This window comes from Carcharodon carcharias, chromosome 5 (genome assembly GCF_017639515.1).
Source record: "Carcharodon carcharias isolate sCarCar2 chromosome 5, sCarCar2.pri, whole genome shotgun sequence".
Classification (NCBI taxonomy): Eukaryota; Metazoa; Chordata; class Chondrichthyes; order Lamniformes; family Lamnidae; genus Carcharodon; species Carcharodon carcharias.
The window spans coordinates 129,905,883-129,932,043 of record NC_054471.1 but is presented as its reverse complement, the minus strand read 5'-3'; the positions used below and the strand labels follow the sequence as shown (position 1 = coordinate 129,932,043).

At 45.3% G+C, this 26,161-nt stretch overlaps 1 protein-coding gene across 10 annotated transcripts in view; it reads right to left on the bottom strand.

Annotated features, from left to right (window-relative positions):
* Positions 1-26,161, bottom strand: part of tbc1d32 (TBC1 domain family, member 32) — a 418,366-nt gene that overhangs the window by 43,458 nt on the left and 348,747 nt on the right. For 5 of the 10 annotated variants that reach the window (XM_041187465.1, XM_041187463.1, XM_041187466.1 and 2 more), the window contains 2 exons: positions 20,424-20,578; positions 18,845-18,985 (listed from right to left, as the gene is read on the bottom strand). In XM_041187465.1, the coding sequence (XP_041043399.1) occupies positions 18,845-18,985; positions 20,424-20,578 (296 nt within the window). Of the gene's footprint in view, positions 1-15,695; positions 15,820-18,844; positions 18,986-20,423; positions 20,579-26,161 lie in introns of all 10 variants that reach the window. The other 5 variants (XR_005942970.1, XR_005942972.1, XR_005942969.1 and 2 more) reach the window with 3 other exon arrangements.

The following is a 26,161-nucleotide window of genomic DNA, read 5'->3' as shown; positions in this document are numbered from 1 at the left end:
TCATTTTCCAGCCCCTATATTTGGTACATAAGGTTGGAAATGGCAAAATGTGGTGGAAGAGGTCCCGACATAGCTGAAGGTTTACTTGTCTAGGGAATTTACAGTCCTGAGGTGTTACCTGCCAACTCAAATTGCTATCTGTGCAGATTGACAACTTCCAATCTAAGTGTAGAACCACAGGTAAACAAGAAGAAATTATACAACAAAGGACAAAATGTTCATTAGAATGCAAGATAAAAGATGGATAGTGTTTAGCTCATATTACTTTTGAAGGGAGATGGAGAGGGGAATGGAATTAATAGTAGGGAAAAAAGCACAAATAACAAAAGGGATCCAAAATGTAAAATAACAACTTGTATTTATATAGCACTTTTAATGTAACAAGACATTCCAACATACTTCACGGGAGCATTAAAAAACAAAATTTGACACTTAGCTATATATTAAGGCAGATAGAGAAAAGCTTGGTCAAAGAGATAGATAGGTTTTAAAGAGCATCTTAAAGGAGAAAAGAAAACAAGAGTGTTTTGGGGAGGAAATTCTAAAGCTTATGGCTTGGCATCTGAATGTCGTCACCAATGGCAAAGCAATTAAAATCATGAGTGCTCAAGAAGCCAGAATTAGATGAGCACAAGTATCCATTAAAGGCCTCAAGGCTTAATTAATTTCTCCAAGGATTGATTTCCACAGAATAAATATTACTACAAACACAATATACAGTTACATATGAATAGATATGAAGAAAAGTACTCAGATTTAATTGAAGACTAAGTACTATTTCCAATGTGTTAGATTTTCAAGGTATTTATTTATAGAACTATTAGCTCTCAGGTCAGGCATTGTGCAATCTCTTCTACACTGCTTTTTAATTTAATAGTAATCTAGCCAATGGTTGGCAGAGATGATGCTGAACAAATATTTAAACTTACAAGTAAATACAACCATTATTTTGCACCCTGTCTAAAAATATGAAACATTGGGCAGGATTTTCCCTGAATTGCATTAAGTGTGGTAGCCGGCGTAAAAATTGGTGTTTTTCCTACCGACTGCAATGGCAGGTTTTCACACCATATCGCCTGCTTCCTGCCTTATTAATTACGCAGGCATAGGAAACACACATTATCACTGGCAGGTGGCCTCTGATTTGCCCAATATGCCATGATCTCACCCTACCTCACTCTGGGTGCCATATTTAAACTACAACCATGCAAACCGTTCTGAACGTCTGCAGCCCAGCATTGCTTCACTCAAGACATAGCCCCAGAAAGCCAAGAATATGGCAGCACCAAAGTTTAGTGATGCCGTGGAGGCCTGTCGCGATGTCCTCTTCCCCCTCTCTGGCCACAGGAGGTCCCCCAACCTCACCACAAAGGCTTGGGAGGCAGTGTCAGTGGTGGTCAGTGCCAATGCTACATAGAAGTCTACCACCCAGCGTAGAAAGGGATGAATGATTTCATCTGTGCTGCAAGGGTAAGTCAACTATCTCAACACGCTCAACTCTCACAAGCCCATCAGACATTCACAGGGATATCACTGCCAGCTCAATGGACAGCACCACTCACTCTCTCACACACATCTTCATTTCCTCTGCAGATCTTGTCCTCATCCCGCCCATGGCACCGCTCACTACGCACACATGCCAGGCATCCTTCTCATCTGCCCTAGCTCGCTCACACTCTCTCCATCTTTATGCAGGCAAAGAATGTGCATAATCACAGGGAGAGTTCCCAGACCCAGGGTGGAATGCTGGAACTCAAGGTCCTAATGGAATTCGAGAACAGAGCCATCGAGCTGGCAGGAGAGGATGTGGACAGTGCCTGCAACAACCGTGAAGTCGGCAGCAAACACACACCTGAGGATTCTGCTCCAGATCATCCATCAGTCCACGTTACTGTTCGTGCACTCTCCAGTTCTTTCCTTGGCTGTTCTGCACTAATCATCTCTCCTTTCTTTCATAGGCACCTCTGCCAAGCGCCTGATGCCCTTAGCCAGTCAGACCCTTAGCTCCAGCCCCAAGGACATGTTGGATGAGAAACCAGAACACAGCAGCCTTGTAGACTCCTCACAGCACTCACCCACACCGTCCACCAATGCAGAGACTCACACCTCAGTAGTTCCTAGCTCTATAGCAGGCTCAGGGTCACGATCTAGTGAGCACAGCGCACAATCTGGTCCACAGCAGGTGGAGGCAGGGGCATCCGAGGTCACCGGCACTCGGAGGACTGCTGGAAGCCATGCTTCTGCTGAGTCCGAGTCAGATGACGAGCCACTGGACACCGTCCTAAAATAGTTGTTGGAGCTGAAAAGACAAGCACAGGAACATCAAGAAGGGATGTCAGCTGCATTCCTCAGATTGCAACAGACAATGAAGGAGTCTGTCCTCCTTCAGTCTGCGGTAATCACGCCATCATGTCAGTGCACCAAGGGGTCAACACTGGTAGGATGGCAGCTGGTTTGGAGACCTTGGCCCAGGACATTGGTCCTGCACTGCTGCAGGAGCTGCACTTCATTGGTATAGGCATTGGTGGCATCCATCAGTGTCAACGCGAGAGGGATGCAGGGCACCTCAATCTCATTCCAGCTGCCCCTTTCCTTTGAGGAGTCAGGCAGGGGCCTTTGGTCACCTATAGGGAGGAGGACCAGCTGCTGGACACCCCAGGGCCATCCACTCAGGTAACTGCAGGAGTGTCTGGCTGATCCCAATCCTCTCTTCCTGTGACCCCATTACTTCCAGCTTCACAGGCTGAGGAGGGTGCAGCTGCTGCACAGCAGGTTGGGGCCCTCCAGAGGACGCCCACTGAAATCATCACAGTCAACAGGGCGGAGCAGTCAGCAGGCTGCCTCCACCTCGTGGATGCTGGGGGTGCATCCAGATGTAGCAGTAGGATTAGGGAATCAAAAGAATAATAGGAACACAACGGTGGCACGGGTGCTCACAACGTGTATATAATGTTCACAATGGTAAATAGAATCGCACCTATTCCACATCTCTGGGCTATGCCTCCTTGTTATGATGAGTTGTTTTGCAGTCACTCAGTGACACACCATGGTCCCTCCCCCACTTGTCCCACATATCGCTAAAATGGGCCTCTCGTCAAAGTAGTGTGCTTCCATATCACCACAGCGTGTACCCCTTTTGCGCATCATTCTTGACATTAGTGATGTTTTGACCTTAATGTTAAGTGTGCTTGTGGAACAAACCTCATTCACATACTTTGCAGGGTAATATCATGTTTATTTTTGGCTGTGTATGATTGAGGCAGTGGTGTTCTCCTATCTCGTCTGCATTCTCGAAAGGTGAAAATGCAGTATCCAAGGAGATGTTCACACATGGAGATGAGTCATATACCATGCAACCCCATGTGCTCCCTTGTCTCCCTGTAGGGTTTTCATGCTATGAGCCCATACTCAGAGCTCGTGTGTTCTCCTGTCTGTCAACCGTGTTTCTAACTTTCCGAGTGTACATCTGCTAAGCTCACCAGTAAGTGGGGCACCTTGCCACCTCAAAGTGACGAAGCTCGGCCCCTCTCAGGCACATTATTGTCCTGGCACTCAAATATCCAACCTTGTGAGCCTCCCACCCTGTAGTTGTGTGTCTTGCGGGGACAAGGCCCTTGTCACAAATTAGAGATGCAGCACTGTGCATCCCCTCACCTGAGCACTCGCCAAGATCACTGCAATTCCAAATGATCATTTCTGGCAGGCAATAGAGCCTTTGAGCATTCCCTGGAAGAGCACATGGTTGCTTTAGACAATATTTAGGAGCAGTGGGATAGGAGCAAGGATATACTAAAGCTGAAGTGTGCTCTTCATTCGAAATGATGCGTGCCCTTGAGGGCTTCATGGTGTGTGTGTGCATTTTGGACTTGGCAAGGGCCATGGCTGGCCACGAGGGCACAATGTATGTGTTAAAGAGGAGGCATTTTAATGTCTAGCAGGCAAGTGTTTGACATTAAAAATAAAAATAAAAATACCCGGAAAAACTCAGCAGGTCAGGCAGCATCTGCGAAGCGGAACACAGTTAACCTTTCGAGTCCGTATGATTCTTCAACAAAACTGAGTTTAGTGTTTGACATTGTCATGCTCAGGTGGTCTGCACCCATTTCAAGCTGGGGATAAATGCAGCCCAGGATCCCTGAGAGTGCTGGATTTCAGTGTGATTTGGAAGAATACACCATAGGTGACTGAGTCATCTATAAATGGATTCACAGCGGCGGAACATTATCAGCTGCCTTGCCCAAATGTGAATTATCCGATTCACAATCGACGTTACGGACTGTGTCATTCCATTGCTTCAGGTTGATCTCCTTGAGGAGCCTTGTCATATTGAAGGCTTACAGCTACAAGACCACTGAGGAAACTGGAACAGCTCCTGGCTCTTGTAGGCTGCCGTTGCAACTGGGATGCTGGAGACGCTTGAAGAGACAACACCTTTTGACATTTGATTCCAGGATGCCCTCCTCCAGTTAGCACCTCATCTCAGCAAGGACACATGCTGCCGAGGCTTCAGCATCTTTCAAAGGATCAGGACAACATGAGCCTGATGAGTAACTATTCACTCTCAAATTGAAGTGCATGGGTGAAATGAGAGGAATTGTAATGCTGGTGCTCATGCTGGCCCTCATGCTGGTCCATGCGGGAGGGCTCATGTCTAATAGAGTACTCACTACAACTTGTCATTTGCCTGGTGGCTATCAGGGCCACACGTGAACTCCTGCCTTGTCTGGCCCAGGCTGCAGTCTTTTCTCCTACAGCATTGTCTTTCTCGAATTTGAGGTCCTCCTCATCGGAAGAGATGTGCAGCTCCTTCAGCTCATCATCTAGCAAGTCCGTCCCCCCACCTTTGCAGGCGGTACAGCATGCAGCAAGCCACGATGATCCGTGAGACCCTCTGGAGTGCTCAACCAGATCTGTCAAGGCATCGGAATCGCATCTTTAGGATCCCATATGGTGTGCTCCACCAATGCTTGGCTAGTACCATGAGACTCATACTTTTTTGTTGGAGTCTGAGGCTGCCACACTGGCGTCATCAACGATGTCCTTTGTGGATGCCGTTTTGTCAAAAAACAGACAGCCCTGCATGCTGTTTGGTCCCTCGAAGATGTCTGGGCTCTGCGATCCATTCAACATGTCTGAGTTGTGGACACTTCCTGGGTATCTAGCGCAAAACTGTATGATGTTTCTTGTGGTCGCAGACCAGCTATACATTGAGTGAGTGGTAGCCTTTATGTGTTGGAATGCCTTTAGCTAGGGGCCTTTTATAGTCTCATGAGTACAGTCGATGGCACCCTGAACCTGTGGGAATCTGGCAAGTTCAGCAATCTCAGTGGTCTGGCATCCTGGCTTGCTTGGTCTCTGTCAAAGGTGACGTAATTGTGGGCCTTGACAAAAAAGGCATTTGTGATCTCATGATGCATTTGTGTGTGGACGCTTGAGAAATCCCAGAGAGGTCCCCAATGACGTCCTGGTAGGAACTACTGGTGTAGAAGTTCAAAGTAGCCGTTACTTTCACAGCCACCAGCAATGGATACCCTCCCAGTCTCCGTGGCACCAATTCCTGCAGAATGTGGCAAATGTGAGTCACCAGGTCTCTGGGCATGCGGACCCGTCATCAACACTGGTTCTCGTTCAGCTGCAAATAAGACATGCAAGTTCTGTACACCCTGGCTCTTGCGAGCCGCCTACGCATGATATCTTTGTAAGCCTCATCCCCTGTGTCTGGAGGTAGCCCTGCTAGCCCTTGGTCTGGAGGATCTTGCTCCTCTCTTTGGTATCCAGGGCGTCTCTGTCACAATCTTTTCCTTCTTCTCTCCTGCCTATAAGCAATAATGCAGGTAGCGATAAATCCAGCCTTCATAGTCCTGATGGTCTCCTCTCTGCAATACCAGAGAGACAAGTTTCAGCATTAGTCTCCAAGTGTCCTCTTTCTGACAATGACTCGTCAGTGAATGCGGGTTCAAGGGGTTTGTTCCCGTGTGGAGAGTACTCACCCCTGAAACGATGGCCAGTGTAGTATCAAGGCTCACCCCATGCCCCACAACAAGACTGCTAAGACATTACTTTGGCCAGGCTTTTGGATGTGCTGCTTTCAGCCCGGGCACTGGGAGCCTCATTGGCTGCACTCTAATACTAAACTCCTGGGGCAGGATTTCCAGCTCGGAGCACGGCACAAGTGTGAAATAGCGTGCGATGACGTAGGGCAAGGGTCCCAACGTCATCACGCACTTGCACGATATTTCGGTCGGAGGACACACGTGAGTTGGAAATGTGCCCGCCGCCAATTAAGAGGGCTATTAAGCCCATTAATCAATTAATTAAATTGAATCTTACACTGCCCATCCAACCTTACGGTTGGTGGGCGGGCAATTAGGCCAGATGGCCTTTGCATTTTTTTGCAAAACTCATCCACAGGCGGGATGAGGTTTCCAACAATTACTAAAAGAAAAAAGAAAAAAATTTTAAAAAGTAGTTTTTCACATGTCTCTGTTCATGTGGCAGAGTCACATGTGGAGACATGTTTTCCTCCTTTTTAAAATCTTTATTTTTCAAGTTAAAACTCTTTAGCTCACTGAACCATCCAGCACCAACTTTCTGACCGGCTTCAAACTTGTCTATGCCCATATGCTCTGGAGTTCGTTATTACTCTGAGGAATTTCCATGCTGTGAACAAGGAGTTAAAACAAGGAGATCAATTAGTGCCACTTTGTGGGGTTAGTCTCGCACGAATGGGCATCATTGCTTCACTTTCCTGATTCCCTGCACTCTCACTGAAAAGTTCCTAATATGTCCCAGCTGTGCCTCTCTCCTCATTGGGAAATGCACAGTTTAGTTGGGTGCCTCTTTAATCAGCCCCCCGAATACATGCACCTGCCCTCCAATCCACCCGCAGAGCTTCTCCTCATTTTAATTTTGCACTGCACCATTGCTGCAGGTTAGAAGATGGTGGTGCTGAGCTCTCACTGCCAGACCAGCTTGGACCCTCCCTGTGTGAGTATGAAAACCCCTCCCATTGTCCCAGAGGAGCTTCACATTCAGGTTTCGCTCCCTCACAGACCTCCCAATCCAGTCCCTGTATTACTTGATCCCATCGTGCTTCTGCTGCATGTCCCTTTACTAGCCCCTGAACATTTTGAAATGGATGTGCCTATGGCTAAGGCTCACCCATCCCCATCTTGAGGTCACCTACACTGTTCAACATATACCCCCCACTCACTCTCCCCTCCAGTCATGTGTCTGAGTGTAAATTTTTCTACTTGTAACCCGCAGTACAGGCTTAGCCCTGCAGCCCCTTCCCAAGCCTCAAGCCAGTTCCCCAGAGCAGCCCTATGCCTGCAGCCTATTAAAAGTGCCCCTGCCTTACTGCTGGTGAGGTAGATAGAGACTTGCCTGTGACACCCCCCGAAAGTGATGTGATGCTGCCTGCGAAGCCTGGTGCTGATTCCTGCGAGCACTGTGCCATGCAAGGTAGGCAAACTAACCGCAAAGTGATGAGTTAAGTTCAGGTCACCAGGTGCACGCACATCGCTTATATCCTGTTGCAGAAGATGTCATTCTAATTGCATGCCTACGTGGCCTGATGATCCAGTGTCGGGGAATGAAGGCCCTTCCAGATGGTCCGTTGGGCCCCAGGGGGAGGGAAGGTGGAGGTGGCATTCCCTTTCATGGGCCCCTCTTTAGACCATGAAACATCCAATTCTAATTATGCTAAGGCTGCCACAGGGTGGCTGCACCCATGAAGCTGGCAGCCTCCCTATGCACAATGGGCTACTCCACAGCTGGCAAAATGCCAGCAGCCCCACTTGATGGTCTAGTTGAAGCCTTATATGCTTCCAATCCAGTTTCTTGGAAATTTCTCCAGCATCAGGGCTGCGTCAGGAAGCTATCCCAATGTGGCTCCCCAGCATTTTACCAATGCCTCATCTCTTCTCCTGCTACCAAGGTCCTGTTAAATTCAGCCTGTTAATTTTGTCCTTTATTAAATTGTTAATGCCAATGTTAAAATGATGTCCATTGCAAAATTTAGGCTATAAAGGCCATCTGGCCCACTACACCTGGACTAAATTTAGGCCTCCTCCCACTCTTAATATAAAATAAAAACAAAAAAGGTTGGAAATGCTCAGCAGATTGGCAGGGCTGGGAGTGCAGAGTTGGAACAATTCTCGGCTCTGCAAACTTAACCTGGGAGAAAGTGCCCAGAAAGTTAGATTTTCAGTCTGGCCTAGGGGCGGGGTGGGGTTGTGGGTGAAAATGAGAGTCACAGCAGGTGTCTCCAGAAACAATGCAGAGGCTGCCGGGTGTGGAAGTGGGCTGGGCAGAAGGGTGGCCTCGATGCACCGACACTGTGTGGAAGTTTAAAAAACAATAAAACGTAAAACAGCCCTCACCCTTCCACACACACTCCAATGTCCCATCCATGCCAACCTATGCCCCTCTACCTACCCCCATAGTCCCTTATACCCTCCATGCCAACCTGTGCCCCTCTACCCACCCCCATAGTCCCTTATACCCTTCATGCCAATTTATGCCCCTCTACCCACACCCATGGCCCTTTATAGCCCCACGCCAAGTTACAGCCAACTCATGCCTCCCACCCTTTGCCCTTACACCCTCCATGTCAACTCACCCAGCATTCACCATGGGCCGACCTCAGGGCACATGCTGAGATTAAATAAAGTTCCAAGTGGCTATTGCAGACCTTATTTAAAAACAGAATTCTCATTCATAAAAACCCATTCACTACAGTTGCGTTCCTTCAACTATATAACCTATTATAAAAGTAAACATTGGAATTGTCCCACTCCAAACAGTCTATAGCCACTTGTAGCTGTGAAATGGCAGGCACCCCACTATGATAATGGAAGGTTGTGAAATCAGTCATGCAGCACCAATCCAGTAATGGTAGCCCTCAGGTTTATATCAATGGACAGAGTGAAATAGCAAGAAATGATTTTTATTAAATACTCCACACAATTTTTTCAAAAGTTTAAAGGCCGAAGCTCCTGTTGTCAGTTGCTCCCGACAAGTCCTCCTGACAGGTCCTTTTGATACTTCCGACAATTACAATGAGTTTATTCACTTTTATGCACATTCAAGTCCATTTTTATAAATTCCAAAGGGCCCTTTCCTCTCCCAAAGGACACCTGACCTCCCCCAAAGGTGACCCAGGACCACATCCAAAGGGGTATCCTACCTCTCCAAAGGGGTGCCCCACCTTTCCAAAGGACTCTGCAAAGAAACCTGCTCCTACCAGTCTAATCTGAAACGTCACATTTTCCACTCCTGACTAATGAAAAACAGGCATGACTGGCGGAAGCCGCCGTTTTATATGGGAGGCTGCCTCAACAGAACATGGATGCACAAATCCTGACCTGTCCCCATTCCCGCCCCCATAAAAATGGTAGATTCCGTGTTCGGGGTAGGACTTGGAACAGCTTCCTTCGCCGTTTTTGCAACAATGAAAATCCAGGCCAGAGTTAACATTTCAGGTCGATGACCTTTCATCAGAACCACTCCCACTCCTCCCACTCTAATTACCTCTTCCTAATCTGCTCCCATAGCTCTCAATTTTCTTCTTCTCATGTGAGTCAAGACTCTCCTCAAATGCACCAATACAGCTTCAATGATTTCACGTGGTAGCTAGTATCACAGTCCCACCATTCGCTATGCAAAGAAATTCCTACTAAATTCTTCATTTGATTTGTTCATATATTTATGCCCAACTGTTTTGGATTCAGCCGTGTTTGGTACCAATGACATTGATAGAACTAGAAAGGAGGTTCTGCTGAAAGAATTTGAAGAGTTAGGAGCTAAATTAAGAAGCAGGACCTCCAAGCTAATAATCTCGGGATTGCTACCTAAGCCATAGGCAAACTGGCGCAGGGTAAATAAATTCAAAGAGTTAAATGCTTGGCTCAGAGATTAGTGTGGGAGAAATGGGTTTCAGTTCATGGGGCACTGGCACCAGTACTGGGGTAGAAGGGACCTGTTCCAGGGGGGACTGGCTTCGGTTGAACCATGCTGGGACCAGTGTCGTGGCGAACCGAATAACTAGGGCTGTAGAAAGGGCTTAAAACTAAATAGAGTGGGGGGTGTTCCTGAAAGGGAATACATGGGCTTCCAAAGCAATAAGATATGGCCTTACAGGGCAACTATTCAGGTAATGATACCCAGAGTGTGACAGGAAGGGACAGAGTATACAAACACACACAAAAAAGCAGCAAATAGGGTCAAAGGGGGAAAAATGGAAAAAAGGCAAAATTAATGGCCCTTAAATGCACGTAGTATTCGGAACAAAAGAAATTAATTAATGGCACAAATAAAGGTTAATGGGTATGATCTTATAGCCATTATGGAGATGTGGTTACAAGGAGATCAAAGCTGGGAACTAAACATTCACAGGTATGTGACTTTTCGAAAGGACAGGCAGAAAGGAAAGGGCGGTGGGGTGGCTTTGTTAGTATGAGATGGAATAAGTACAATAGCAAGAAAGGACCTTGGATCAGAGGATGTAGAATCTAGATGGGTAGAGCTAAGAAATAACAAGGGGAAGATGACACTGGTGGGAGTAGTCTATAGCCCCCTGACCGTAGTTATAATGTAGAACAGAGAATAAATCAGGGGATGATGAGGGCATGTAAAAAAGGCAGGATATTAATCATGCATAACTTTAATCTTCATGTAGATTGGGAAAACCAAACTGGCAGAGGTAGAAACGAGCAACAATTCAAAGTGTATCCGGGACAGTTTCTTAGAACAATATGTTGTGAATCCAACCAGGGATCAGGCTATTTTGAATTTGGTAATGTGAAATCAGGCAGGTTTAATAAATAATCTCAGAGTAAAGAATCTGCTCGGAAACAGTGACCATAACATGGTAGAATTTAGCATTCAGTTTGAGTGTGAGAAACTTGGATCGGAAACAAACTGTGCTAAACTTAAATAAGGGTAATTACAATGGAATGAAGGCAGGGTTGGCTGGAGTGGACTGGGAAAGCAGTTTAGCAGAAAAGACAGTTGATGAACAATGGCAGAAGTTTAAGAAAGTAATTCATGGCTCTCAACAAAGATATGTCCCAGTGAGGACAGGGGATTCAAGGAAGGGTAAAAACCAACCATGTTTAAACAAAGAAATTAAGGACAATATCAAATTGAAGGAAAATACATACAATGTGGCAAAGATTAGTGGTAAGCCAGGGGATTGTGAAAATTAAAAAACAAAAAAAGATGACCAAAAAAATAAAGAGGGAGAAAATAAACTTTGAGGGTAAACTAGAAAGTAATATAAAAACAGACAGTAAGAGCTTTTTTAAATATATAAAAAGGAAGAGAGCAGCCAAAGTGAACATACGTCCATTAGAGAATGAGTTGGGGAAATAATAATGGGGAATCAGGAAATGACAGAAGAGTTGAATAAATACTTTGCTTCAGTCTTCATGGTAGAAGATACTAATAGCATTTCAAAAATACGAAATAATCAGAGGGCAAAAGTGGAGGGGGGGTGGTGGTGGTGGGGAGAAATAAATACAATAATTATCACTGGAGCAAAAGTACTAGGGAAACTAATGGGGGTAAAGACCCTGGACCTGATGGGTTGCATCCTAAGATATTAAAGGAAGTAGCTACAGAGATAGTGGATGCACTGGTAGTAATCTTCCAAGAATCGTTAGGTTCTGGAGAAGTCCCAGAGGATCGGAGAAAGGCCAATGTAACATCCTTATTCAAAAAGGGAGGGAGACAAAAAACAGGTAACTATAGGCCAGTTAGCTTAACATCTGTCATTGGGAAAATGTTGGAGTCTATTATAAAGGATGTAATAGCAGAGCATTTAGAATTACATAATTTAATCAAGCAGAGTCAGCATGGCTTCATGAAGGGGAAATCATGCCCAATAAGTTTATTAGAATTCTTTGAGGAAGTAACAAGCAGAATAGATAAAGGGGAACCAGTAGATGCAATATATTTGGATTTCCAATAGGCTTTCACAAAAGTACCACACATAAGACTACTTAATAAGATAAGAGCCCATGGTGTTGGGGTTAGTATATTAGCATGGATAGAGGATTGGCTAACTAATAGAAGACAGAGTTGGGATAAGGGGGGGATTTTTGGGATGGCGACCTGTAACTAACGGAGTGCCACAGGGATCACAGCTGGGGCCTCAATTATTTACAATATATGTTCATGACTTAGATGAGGAAAGTGAATGTACTATCGCCAAGTTTGCGGACGACACAAAAATATGTGGGAAGGCAAATGGTGAGGATGACACAAGGAGTCACAGAGGGATATGGACAGGTTAAGTGAGTGGGCAAAAACTTGGCAGATGGAATATAATGTGGGAAAATGTGAGGTTAGGCACTTTGGCAGGAAGAATAGAAGAGGTGAATATTATTTAAATGGGGAAAGACTGCAGTAGGTTGCAGCGCAGAGGGATTTAGGAGTCCTTGTGCATGAATCCCAAAAAGCTAACATACAAGTTCAGCAGGTAATAGGGAAGGCAAATAAAATGTTGGCCTTTATTTCAAAAGGAATGGAGTATAAAAATTGGAAAGTTTTATTAAAGCTATACAAGGCACTAGTTGGACCACACCTAGAATACTGTGAACAATTTTGGTCCCCTTATCTCAGGAAAGACAGGCATTGGAGGCAGTCCAGAGAAGGTTCACTAGGTTGATCCTGGAAATGGAGGGCTTTTCTTATGAGGAGAGGTTGAGTAGGTTGGTCCTGTACTCATTGGAGTTTAGAAGAATGAGAGGTGACCTTATTAAAACATAAAAGATTCTTAGGGTGCTTGATAGGGTAGATGCTGAGAGGTTGTTTCCTCTTGTGGGAGAGTCTAGGATCAGGCAGAATAATATCAGAGTAAGGGGGCACCCATTTAAAACAGAAATAAGGAGGAATTTTTTCTCTCGGAGGGTCGTCAATCTGTGGAATTCTTCACCGCAAAGGGCTGTGGAGACTGGGTTGTTAGGTATATTCAAGGCTGAGGTACATAGATTTTTAATCAGTAAGGGAATCAAGGGTCATGGGGAAAAGGCAGGAAAGTGGAGTTGAGAATTATCAGATTAGACATGATCTCATTGAATGGCAGAGCAGATTCAATGGGCCGAATGGCTTACTTCTGCTCCAAAGTCTTTGGTCATCTTTTATAGGACCTTACCCTAAACACAGCACCCACATAAATGTAGTACAGACAGTAATAAATTCAAGTAGCAGCCTATATTAATTCTTAAGTTTTGGTGTGAGGCTTGAAACTGTTACCTTGCTCAAAGCCACGTATGTTATCAGAGCCAAGCTGAACTGAGCTTACCAGACCTTAACAATCGCCTGAGACATCCTGCATTCTTCCTAACAGTTTGTTCTTCTGTCAAGCTGGCAGCATTAGCAAACTTTAAGTCTAAGTGTAGATCATTTTTATATAAGCCAGTCTGAGAAACATTCACATTCCACAATACTTCAGGGGGGAATTTTAATCTCCATGAACTGCTGTGTTGGGAGTGGGCGGGGGGATTTTTTTGAGCAGGATTACAACTCAGCTCCAAAATACCCATTCCGATTTAACAAAGGTGCATTTGGATACTGGCAAAGAATCTACTTGCTGAAGCTGGGATTTTCCCAATTGGATGTGGGTGGATATTTACTGGAGCAATTATTGTCCTTTGCAGATGTTAATGAAGTATTTTTAAATAGTTTTTAATTTGGTTCCAAATTTTACTCTCCCAACACCAGCAAAAACTGTGTTGTCAAGGTAGTGTCCTAGGCCCAACCATCTTCAGCTGCTTCATTTGTGACCTTCCCTCCGTCAGACGTGGCAGTGGGGATGTTCGCGGATGATTGCACAATGTTCAGCACCATTCACGACTCCTCAGATATTGAAACAGTTTGTGTTCATATGCAGCTAGACCTGGACAATATTCAGGCTTGCGCTGATAAGTCCAGACAATGACCATCTCCGGACAAGAGAGAATCTAACCATCTCCCCATTACATTCAGTGGCAATACCATCGCTGAATTCCTCACCAACATACTGGGAATTGCCACTGACGAGAAACTGAACTGGGCCAGCCATATAAATACTGTGGTTACAAGAGCAGGTCAGGGGATGGGAATTCTGCAGAGAGTAATTTACCTCCTGATGCCCCAAAGCCTGTCTACCATCCATAAGGCACAAACCAGGAGTGGATGGAATACTCTCCACTTGCCTGGGTGAGTGCAACTCTAACAACGCTCAAGAGGTTTGACACCATCCAGGACAAAGCAGCCCACTTAATTGGCATCCCATCCACCACCTTAAACATTCACTCCCTCCACCACCGATGCAGTGACAGCAGCGTGTACCATCTACAAGATGCACTGCAACAACTCACCAAGGTTCCTCTGACAGCACCTTCCAAACCCATGGCCTCTACCACCTGGAAGGACAAAGGCTGCAAATGGGAACGCCACCATCTGGAAGTTCCCTTCCAAGTCACACTCCATCCTGACTTGGAACTACATTGCCATTTATTCACTGTTACTGGGTCAAGATCATGGAACTCCCCTTCCTAACAGCACTGTGGGTGTTCTTAATATACATGGACTGCAGCGGTTCAAGGCGGCGGCTTACCATCACCTTCTCAAGGGCAATTAGGGATGGGAAATAAATGCTGGCCTAGCCAGCGACGTCCACATCCCATGAATGAATAAAAAACCCTCCCCTTTTCAGTAGAGCCCTTCAGTACATTTGTCCAATGAGTCCTGTCTTGCACTGATATTTATCAAGAACAACTGAAAGGATGAATTGGCTCTCGGGATGCAATAGTGAAGACATGAAAACAATGTGAATCATTAACTCTTATGTACTGTTATAAAAGAAAGGGAACTGCCCAAAATAACATTATGTCAAACACCCATGTATATACCCTTGGTGGTTGACAATTTCTTCAACTTATGCATCCTACTGTGTCTATGTGGTGCGTACCGTGTGGCTTCAGCAGATCCATGTTCTGATTACTGTGCCCTCTGAATTTCAGAATCTCTGAAGGTCATACCAAAGACCACCTGCACCTGTGCCGGGCCAGACATGGCCATTGGGAGATGGGGGAGCATATTGGGTACCAACTGAGGGGTGTAATGGGTGAGAAGTTACAGCGCTTTCAGTTGAGTTCTCACTTAAATGACCCCTTTCGCCATCATGCTTCTTCTGGACCAAAGTCACATCACTCATTGTATCCACTGCTGTGATCCAGCTTGATGAAGATCAGCGATGCGTTGTGAGGCCATGGATAAGGTATCTGTCATATTGTTTAAGGCAGCAGAAAGTTGGCATCCAAAGTCTGCATAGCATGGTCTCGGCTGCACGGACTCACTTAAGAGTCTTACTAAAGCTCCTTGGAGGAAGAATCTCTCTCCATGGCAAATATTCTCATAGTTCCCTGTTCTACCAATCCATTGGTGTTTGAATTGGCATCGTATTGTTGAGATTGAGCATGCCACATCTGCCAATACCTGGCAAAGTTGTGGATGCACCTCCAGAGTTTTCCTGTTCAACAATAGGCCCTGGGGTTTAGTATGTATCCAGCTGAGAAGAGCTTGGAGAGCATTGCGTTCCAAAAAACAGACTCTCCACAACTGTTCCTGTCATCAATGCTTGCTCATGCTCACTTGTGGGGTGTGAATTACCAGGTAAAAAACCAAATAACTCTATGTGGACTCACTGAGTGTGTGTATCTGTGATGACGATGGCTGGGAGTCCTGTGACGGTGCACCCTCAGAAGGAATGAGGTCCCTGAGGAATTGTCCTCTTGTATGTCCTGTGTACTTACTCTATGTGTGAAGGTCCTGGAAGACAAGAGAAAAAGATAGGATTTAGTCGTGGAAAACATCCTCACAGTTGTGATCTTGCCAATCACAATACCCAGTCTTCTCATAGTTCAGTCACTGATGAAATGAAATTAAATGAAGTTGTGTGCGTGTGGGAAGTGACATGACAGAGAATGCTTAGCAAGATAGAATTAGGCAGCTTAAAGCACAGAATGTAGTTGAATTAGCAAAGGTACTTACTTTTCCTGACCTGGTTAGATCAATAAACTGCTTCCTATGTTGCATCCACGATCTGGGCACAATATTCCTTCTGATCGCCTCCTAAGCTACCTTCAACCATGCCACCTTGGTGACAACTGATGAGGAATCAAATGGGAGAGGCTGAGGCAGCGATAAAGAAGAGTGATGTTATGGATGTGAAAGTCAGAGGCTAGGAATCGTGCGATGAGTAACTCACCTCCTGACTCCCCAAAGCCTGTCCACCATCTACAAGGCACAAGTCGGGAGGGTGATGGAATACTCCCCACTTGTCTGGATGAGTGCAGCTCCAACAACACTTAAGAAGCTGGACACCATGCAGGACAAGGCAGTCCGTTTGATTGGCACCACATCCACAAACATTCACTCCCTCCACCACCGATGCATTGTAGCAGCAGTGTGTACAATCTACAAGATGCACTGCAGGAATTCATCAAGGCACCTTTGGCAGCACCTTCCAAACCCACAAGCACTACCACCTAGAAGGATAAGGGGACCTTATATATGGGAAGGCCACCACCTGGAAGTTCCCCTCCAAGTCATTCACTATCCTGACCTGGAAATATATCACCGCTCCTTCATGTCGCTGGGTCAAAATCCTGGAACTCCCTTCCTAACAGCACTATGGGTGTACCTACACAGTGGGTGCACCTACACGCAGTGGTTCATGAGAAGGTGGTGTTGAGCTGCCTTCAAGGGCAACTAGGGATGGGCAATAAATGTTGGCCTGGCCAGTGAAGTCCACATCCTATGAATGAATAAAAAAAAAGTAACTGGTCAATGTGATGGATTGTATCTGAGGTCGGAAGCTTAGGTTGCAGAAGGATGTTGAGGTTGAGATGTTGAAGAGTGTTCCTCTACAATCTGAGATAGTGGTTGGGGTGGGGCGGTGATGGAATTGATGGTGAGGGAAGTGTTTGTGGCAGGGGCTGAAGACAATGGTTTTGATCTACCCGATGTTTAACTGTAATTCACTCTGTCATTGATCTTGCAGTTTTGACGTAAGGCTGACTGGTCGATAATTACTTGGTGTATCCATTTTCCCCTTTTTGAATTGAAGTGTAATATTTGCCACCCTCCATTTTTTTGGCATAGCTCCCATCTTGGTTAACTTGGTTTAAAAATCTTCTTTAACTCCTCTGTCACTTCCTCACAAATATTCTTCGGTATTCTGAATACCATTTGATCCTGAATATCAATTTTTGGTGCTCACAGCCCCTTAGGATCTATTTAAAGATAATGGCGAGATGTAAGATGCTGATGAAATTCTGTACTCTAGAACTTATCACAACGAAAGTTTGAATTCCTCGTATTTTAATTAATCAATGTTAACTGGTCTCAGTTGGCAGAGCTGTCATTATTGGGTCAAAACGTTTTGAGTTCATACTCAAGTTTTGAATTCTCAATCTCAGTGCAGCAATTAAAGGAGTACTGCATTGGCAAAGGTGCTGTATTTGAGTTGAAACATGAAACAGAAATCTTATCTGTTTGTTTTGATGGTTCATGTGAACATAAACTTAACACAATTCAAAGAAGAGTGGTATCCTGGCTAACATTCCCTTCTTAGCTATTTTGCATTTGGAGGCATTGGTTAACAATCATTTGCCTTATTGCTGTTTGAGAGATGTTGTTTGGCACAGATTATCTGGTCATTATCTCATTACTCTTTGTGGGACCTTGTTGTGCATAAATGTTTTCTACATAGCAACAGTGACCACACTTCAAAAGTACTTATTGTGGTGAAGCTCTTAAGGACTTTGAGGTCATGAAAACCGCTATATAAATTGAATCAATCAATTGCTCTTCCTAGAACAGTTTTTAATTTAAATATTTAAAATAAAACAAAATGGGATCAATTTCCATCCTCTGAGACAGCACCCATGGAGGGCGTAGGGTTGAGAGGGTTGCATTTCTAGCATGAGAGATTTGCGACCCCGCCCAATATATTTGCCTCTATTTAAGTCTTTTTATGTTTTAACTGATAGAACAATTGCAGTTCTGCTGACAAGCTTTGTCATTTGCAGTATACATTTTATGTCAACAGAAAGATGGAAACTGTTAGCAAATTCTGACTGAAAAATAATTGCTTGATTTTGAGAGTCAGGTAAAGTGGGTAACCTTACATGCATGATTTTAAAAGCAAAATGCTGCATATGCTGGAAAGCCAAAATAAAACCAGAACATGCTGGAAAAATTCAGCAGTTCTGGCAGCATCTGTGGAGAAAGAAACAGAGTTAACGTGTTGAGTCCATATGACTCTTCTTCAGAGCTAAAGAAGTTGTGAATCAGAGTCACATGCACTTGAAACGTTAACTCTGTTTCTCTCTCTCCACAAATGCTGCTGGACCTGCTGAGTCTTTACAGCATTTTCTGTTTTTCTGCCTGATTTTAGTACCTATGCTACCACAGAAAGTGATATAAACATTAGCCATGTTTTTGTGACACTCTAGAATAATATTATCCCAAAATCTGTGTTCAATCCAGGAAAATTAAAACAGCAGATTAGAAAAATCATGTCTTCCACAACTTATCATGAGTCATTAGAAATATGGTAATATACGTACTCATTTTATACCCAATCCCACACATTAGTACTGCAACAAAACACAGACCTTTAGAAATATCATCAACCTATGAAATAAAATTTTAGTTTATTTCTAAAAGCCTGTGTACAGTCTACAGGTCATTAAAATTAATATCATAAAACAAGTTACATCAATAAACTTTCCAGTTGTAGCTATGAAACTTTTCAGATGCATGCGTTTTATTTAAATTAACATTTCACCTGTGAAGGAGTGAACCCTGACATGCGGAATGCTGAGAAGACAAGTGGCGCCTCTGTCTTCAGTAACATCTCAATATAGTAAGCTGTGCAAGAATACACAGGATGGATGCCAGACTCTGTACTTTCCACAGAAAGGTGGATCTGCCAAAGCGACAGCAAAAACAAAATAAGAAATGAATGAGCACCAAAGAAAAATGAGTAGTGTTCTTCTTCTGGATAACATATCATATATATTATCCATTTGCATACTTTGATTAATTTTCACATTTTTCATTTTGTCTTAATGTAATCAAGCCAGAAAGAAACAATTATCCTTCAATAAGTTTAAAATTCAAAATGTGTTTGGAAATCAATGGCGAATACCCATGTGTAATCATTTTGAAGTAACATTAGGATATATGACTCTATAAAAAATGGTGGGGCCTTTCTATTGCATTGACATCCTATTTTCATCAATTTAATGAAAAATAAACCCCATGGATTTATGCTACCACAATCCTTTTCAAAAAAAATAACTATCCTCATTACCTTACCATTCAGAACCAACTGATATTTAGAAGAAATTCTCTCTACACATTCAATCCCTGTTGCTCTCTGTGCAAGTTCAGCAGAGGAAGGCAGGAAAACCTGAAGATTTCTGTGTCATCTTTAAAGCAGTACTGTTTTTTAAGAGTGGGCTTTGGGCTTTGTCTTGGACATTGGTGTTTGATGTAGAAGAATCAAAATGAAAACGTAGAAACAAACATAAGAAATTGGAGCCCCTTGAGACTGCTCCACCATTCAGTAAGATTGTGGCTGATCTGATTATGGCCTCAACTCCACTTTTTTGCCTCCCCCATAATCTTTGACTCCCTTGCAGATCAAAGATCTGTCAAACCCATCCTTGGATATATTCATTGACTCAGCCTCCAATGCTCAATGGGTTAGAGAGTTCCAAAGATTAAATAAATGAGGCTTGCCCCTCAAAATGACTTGGGCCTCTCACCGATGACTCCCCGTGGGATCTTGCCCATTGCTGGATTGAAAAACGGCAAAAGTAAAAATGACACCATTAACTTGTTGTTAGGATATGGTGTTAGTCAACTCAAATATCTCACCTAAGCAGCCATTGCTCATGTATGAGTGCTGGCAGTAAAGGATGGATTTTCCTCTATAGCAGGTTTATTTGACAAAGGCTGCCCTGATTACATTTTGACTCCAATGTAGTTTTATGGGTCAGATTAACTCCAATAGTGAAGACAGGCTCCTCGTTCTACTTACGTTTGCCCTGGAGGAAAATCAATAATATCTTTTTCCTGAATTCAAACTCCCAAGATGCAATGGTGGGAATGACCATGATAACATCTGGATAAGTAGTCTATTAACATAACTAGTAATCTACCCCTGTCCTGTGGCCTACTGGCACAATGGCAATGAGCCCAGCTCACAAAACGGACTGCACCTCCCACCAGCCTGCTGCTAAAGTCCTCTAGGTGTAGGCAGGTGGGGAATCTACCCAATTTTTTCAAAAATTTGCCATATAGAATGCAATAAAAAAAAACTTTAGTAGATAATGGCAAATTTTCCTTGAGAAACATACAGAAGAATGCAGACGGGGCAGCCAGAGAAATGCTGAGACGAGAAGACTTGAAAATTGTTGTAGAAATTTTAGAGTTCTCTCTCCATTCCCTGACATTATCAAAAATGCAGTAGATGCAAACCAGTCATGCCCAACATAACCTCCCTGTAGACAGCCTGTAAGCTGCAGTCAAGGAAATCTGACAACATAAATCAATTTATTAAAGCACATCTTTGCTGTTATGTTTTCAGCACTAAATTTGAATTCGGGTCTCACATCTCCTTACGTGCAAAGCAATTGTCTTACATAGCTCTACAGAATCTACATTTTTACATCATCTTTACATAGCTTAGGTGAAAGGTCTGGTAAATATTTAGCAGCTTAAGTAATGGAATGCATAAAAGATAATGTTTTATTAAATAATGCATCAATTATAACTAATGGAGTATCTTAACCTGCAGCAGAATGTACCCTTTTTACAGTTCTTATGAGGTCATAGGTTTGAAATAATTTAGAACGTACTGATGTACGAACACAGTGCAAATCTGGGACAATGCTGCCCAAGGTGCGGGAGTGGACAGGTAAAAGAACGTTTAATCCACCGGCCGTAATGGCGGCTTTTCAAGCCGTATTGTCCCAATACGACCTCATTAATCATGCAGTCCCGGGAAATACGCTGTTTCACTGGCGGGTGCCCTCTGATTTGCCCACCATGATATCACCTCGCCACGTCCTCATGCTAGGCGCCATATTTAAAGTACAGCTGTGTGCACACCTTTCAGTGGTTCCAACCCAGGATTGCTGCACAGAAGACATGGCCCCGAAAGGCAAGAAGACTGCAGCCCAACGATTCAGTGATGCATCCCTGGAACACCTTTTGGATGCTGTGGAGACCCATGATGTCCTCTACCCCCGCTCTGGCCACAGTGGGGGCAGCAACATCAACAAACCAGCTTGGGAGGCAATTGACAATGCTGACGTCCCGCAAAAGAGGACAGCGACCCAGTACCAAAAGAGGATGAATGATCCTTCATTCCATCATTCTCAACTCACACACTTATAAACCCATCACACATCCACAAGGATCTCACTCATTGTCAATTCAAGGGATATCACCATTCACTCTCTCACACACACCTTCACTGTTCTTATCCCATCCATGGCACCACTCACCACGCACACATGCCAGGCATACTTATCATCTAGCCTGGCAGGGGTCTTGCTTACACTCTCTCCATTTATATTCATGCAGGACAAGCTGGCACACAAAAAAAGGGAGAGATCGCAGACTGGTAGAGGAATGGCTGAAATCAAGGTCCTCATGGACTTTGGAAATTGAGTCATCCAGCTGGCTGGCAAAGATCTGGACCATTCCTGCACTGACAGCCGGCACATCTGGGAAACAGCTGAGGGAGTCCATGACCCAGGTCGCCGACTCAAGGCCCGAAGACATCTTACAAGAGGAATTTGCTGAAATCTCACTGAAGATCAGTCACAGAGATCACCCATACTCTCCATCAGTGCAGGGACACACTCCTCGGTGGGAACAAACTTTAGAGTAGCCTCACAATCTGGTGAGCACATCGCACTGTCTGATCCTCAGCAGACAGAGGCAAGGACTTCCCAGGTTTCCAGCACTCAAAAGGACTGTTGGTGACCAGAAATCTGCTGAGTCCGAGTCAGAGACAAGTCTCTGGACTTGGTCATACCTCAGTTGCTGGAGCTGCAAAGGCAAGCTCGGGAACATCAGGAAGGGATGTCCGCTGTGCTCCTCAGATTCCAAGGCACGATGGAGGAGTCCGTCCTCCTTCAGGCTGAAGTTATAGCATTGGCATACCAAGGCACTGAGGTCAACGCTGTTAGGGTGGCAGCCGCCATGGAGACCTTGGTCCAGGATATTGGTCCTGCATTGCCGCGCGGGCTGATCTCTGTTGCTGACATCATAGTTGGCCTCCAAAAGTGTCAATATGAGAGGGTGCAGGGCAGCTTGATCTCACTTCACCTACCCCCTTCTCCTCAAGGAGACAGCCAGGGCCCCTCGGGCACAAATATGGGTTGAGGATCAGCAGGTGCACACCCCGGGGCCATCTACCCAGGTGACTCTGGGAGTGTCCGGCCTATCCGAATCCCCTCTTCCTGTGACCCTCGAAAATCTAGCTCTATAGTCTGACGAGGGTGCCACTGCCACATAACTGGGACCCAGCAGGCCTTGGCCCTTGAAAGGACGTTTCCATCTGTTTCAGATGAAGTTACATTGTTTCATAGTTTGCCATTGTGAGATTTGAACTCTTGATCTTGGGGTTACAAACCCAGTACCATAACCACTTGGCTATTTAGGCCAAGCTCAAAGTTAAGATGTAACTCTTTTGAGATAAAACCAATAAAACCAAATTAACAAAATTGGGATAAATCAGGCACAGCCCCTAATTCAGGTCAACTGTAAAACCAAGAACAAAGTTTAAAGGAAACTTACAAACTTTAAATCAAAATGTGATTAAAAGGGTCAACAAAACACCCCAGTCCCCGCGGTGCCCACCGGGCACGGAAGGCCTCAAGAGTGCCAGCAGACACCGCGTGCTCCCTCTCCAGGGACATCCGGCCGCGAATGTAGCCGCGGAAGAGGGATAAACAATCGGGCGGGACTCCCCCGTCGATCGCCCGCTGCCTGGACCTGTTAATGGCCAACTTGGCCAGGCCCAGGAGCAGGTTCACGAGGAGGTCCCCCTTCCGCACCGGGTCCCCCTTCCGCACCGGGTGCCCATAGATCAGGAGCGTGGGGCTGAAGTGCAAACAAAACATCAATAAAAGGTTTTTCAAATAACTAAAAAGGGAGTGCAGCCTACCACACCCTATATATGCATGGTCCACGGACTCCACAAGACCGCAAAAAGGGCATGTGTCCTGAGAGTCCGTGAACCTATGCATTCTCCTATTATAAGCGACTGCTGCATGCAACACCCTCCAACCCAGGTCCTGGATAGAAAGGGGGAGGATACCTCCGTACAGGGCCTCCCATCGGGGGCATCCGCCGCCGAACGGCAACAAGGCACGCCAGGGCCTGTCCGGGCGGCGGAAAAGAGCGAGAAAATGGAAGGTGTGCAGCAGCAGTCCGTACAAAAATCTCCTCTTTGCCGTGCCAAAAGGCACAGAGGGCATGTCCCCGAGGCGGCTCATATTGCGGGGCACCAGCACCCGAGGGAGGGTTCGGGGCTTGGGGCCAATGTTGAATTCCGTCCGAACAGGGGAATGCTCAGACGGAAGACCACCGTGCACCTGGGCCACCTCAAGACCTAAAATTACATCGGGTCCGAGCACGACAAGAAGGTGTAACTCTTTCGAGTACAAACCCGTTTCCATCTGTTTCAGATGAAGTTACATTATTTCATAGTTTGCCATTGTGAGATTTGAACTCTTGATTTTGGGGTTACAAACCCAGTACCATAACCACTTGGCTATTTAGGCCAAACTCAAAGTTAAGATGTAACTCTTTCGAGTACAAACCCGTTTCTATCTGTTTCAGATGACGTTACATTGTTTCATAGTTTGCCATTGTGAGATTTGAACTCTTGATCTTGGGGTTACAAACCCAGTACCATAACCACTTGGCTATTTAGGCCAAGCTCAAAGTTAAGATGTAACTCTTTCGAGTTAAAACCAAATTAACAAAATTGGGATAAATCAGGCACAGCCACTAATTCAGGTCATCTGTAAAACCAAGAACAAAGTTTAAAGGAAACTTACAAACTTTAAATCAAAATGTGATTAAAAGGGTCAACAAAACACCCCAGTCCCCGCGGTGCCCACCGGGCATGGAAGGCTTCGAGAGTGCCAGCAGACACCGCGTGCCCTCTCCAGGGACATCCAGCCGCGAACGTAGCCGTGGAAGAGGGATAAACAATCGGACGGGACTCCCCTGTCGATTGCCCGCTGTCTGGAACTGTTAATGGCCAACTTGGTCAGGCCCAGGGGCAGGTTCACGAGGAGGTACTCCTCCTTCCCGACCCCCTTCCGCACCGGGTGCCCATAGATGAGGAGCGTGGGGCTGAAGTGCAAACAAAACATCAATAAAAGGTTTTTCAAATAACTAAAAAGGGAGTGCAGCCTACCACACCCTATATATGCATGGTCCACGGACTCCACAAGACCGCAAAAAGGGCATGTGTCCTGAGAGTCCGTGAACCTATGCATTCTCCTATTATAAGCGACTGCTGCATGCAACACCCTCCAACCCAGGTCCTGGATAGAAAGGGGGAGGATACCTCCGTACAGGGCCTCCCATCGGGGGCCTCCGCCGCCGAACGGCAACAAGGCACGCCAGGGCGTGTCCGGGCGGCGGAAAAGAGCGAGAAAATGGAAGGTGTGCAGCAGCAGTCCGTACAAAAATCTCCTCTTTGCCGTGCCAAAAGGCACAGAGGGCATGTCCCCGAGGCGGCTCATATTGCGGGGCACCAGCACCCGAGGGAGGGTTCGGGGCTTGGGGCCAATGTTGAATTCCGTCCGAACAGGGGAATGCTCAGACGGAAGACCACCGTGCACCTGGGCCACCTCAAGACCTAAAATTACATCGGGTCCGAGCACGACAAGAAGGTGTAACTCTTTCGAGTACAAACCCGTTTCCATCTGTTTCAGATGAAGTTACATTATTTCATAGTTAGCCATTGTGAGATTTGAACTCTTGATAATCTTTTAAATGAAAACAGTTAAACCAAATTAACAAAATTGGGATAAATCAGGCACAGCCCCTAATTCATCGGGTGCGAGCACGACCGTTCTCAGGTCTTGGATGGCATTGGCTGCGACCTGGACACTCACAGACGCGCGACGCGCTAACTCCTGCGGGAGTATCCAGCCCAGTCCTCCGCCACCCAGCAAAATATTTGTTCAATGTCTCTTCCATTTCATAGTTTTGCCATTGTGAGATTTGAACTCTTGATCTTGGGGTTACAAACCCAGTACCATAATCACTTGGCTATTTAGGCCAAGCTCAAAGTTAAGATGTAACTCTTTCGAGTACAAACCCGTATCCATCCGTTTCAGATGAAGTTACATTGTTTCACAGTTTGCCATTGTGAGATTTGAACTCTTGATCTTGGGGTTACAAACCCAGTACCATAACCAATTGGCTATTTAGGCCAAGCTCAAAGTTAAGATGTAGTTGCACATTAGGGGCATGTTAATCACTTGTACATAATGTTCACTTCATTAATAAACTCTCAAGATTGTCTCCTTGCCTATGGCTCCTTATTCTAATGAACAATATTTGTGTCACTCAGACGTGAAACTGAGATGTGTCCCTGCACAAGATAAAGGCAGGTGTCTCAGTCCAGGGCCTCCTCTCCTGTGCTTTATGCAACTTTCCCAGCACACTAATGGGGCGCCTTCACTGTCGCTGGTCACATCAGCCAAGCTTGCACTTGGATGGGGCTTATCATTGCTGCCAGAATTTCCTGGGCTGGCGGCACAGAGTTTCGTCATTCCTTCAGTGTGCTCTTAGTACTTCTGAGGTGCGGCTGGCCCCCCCATCTCATCAGCATCTGTGCCCGGTGACAGTGTGGTCCTGAAGGGTTCAGCTCATGAAGGATGCCATAGGAGAAGTTAAAGTTTCCCTGCCGCATCTCCATGATATGACCCTATTAACAGAGTGCAAGTGAGTTGCCATCAGCTAGACAGGAGTCTCACATTCACATAAGCTAAGTGAGGATCTAAGGAGTGTCCCCGCTGCATGTCGTCATCATCCTCCTGGAATATAGGGACAATGG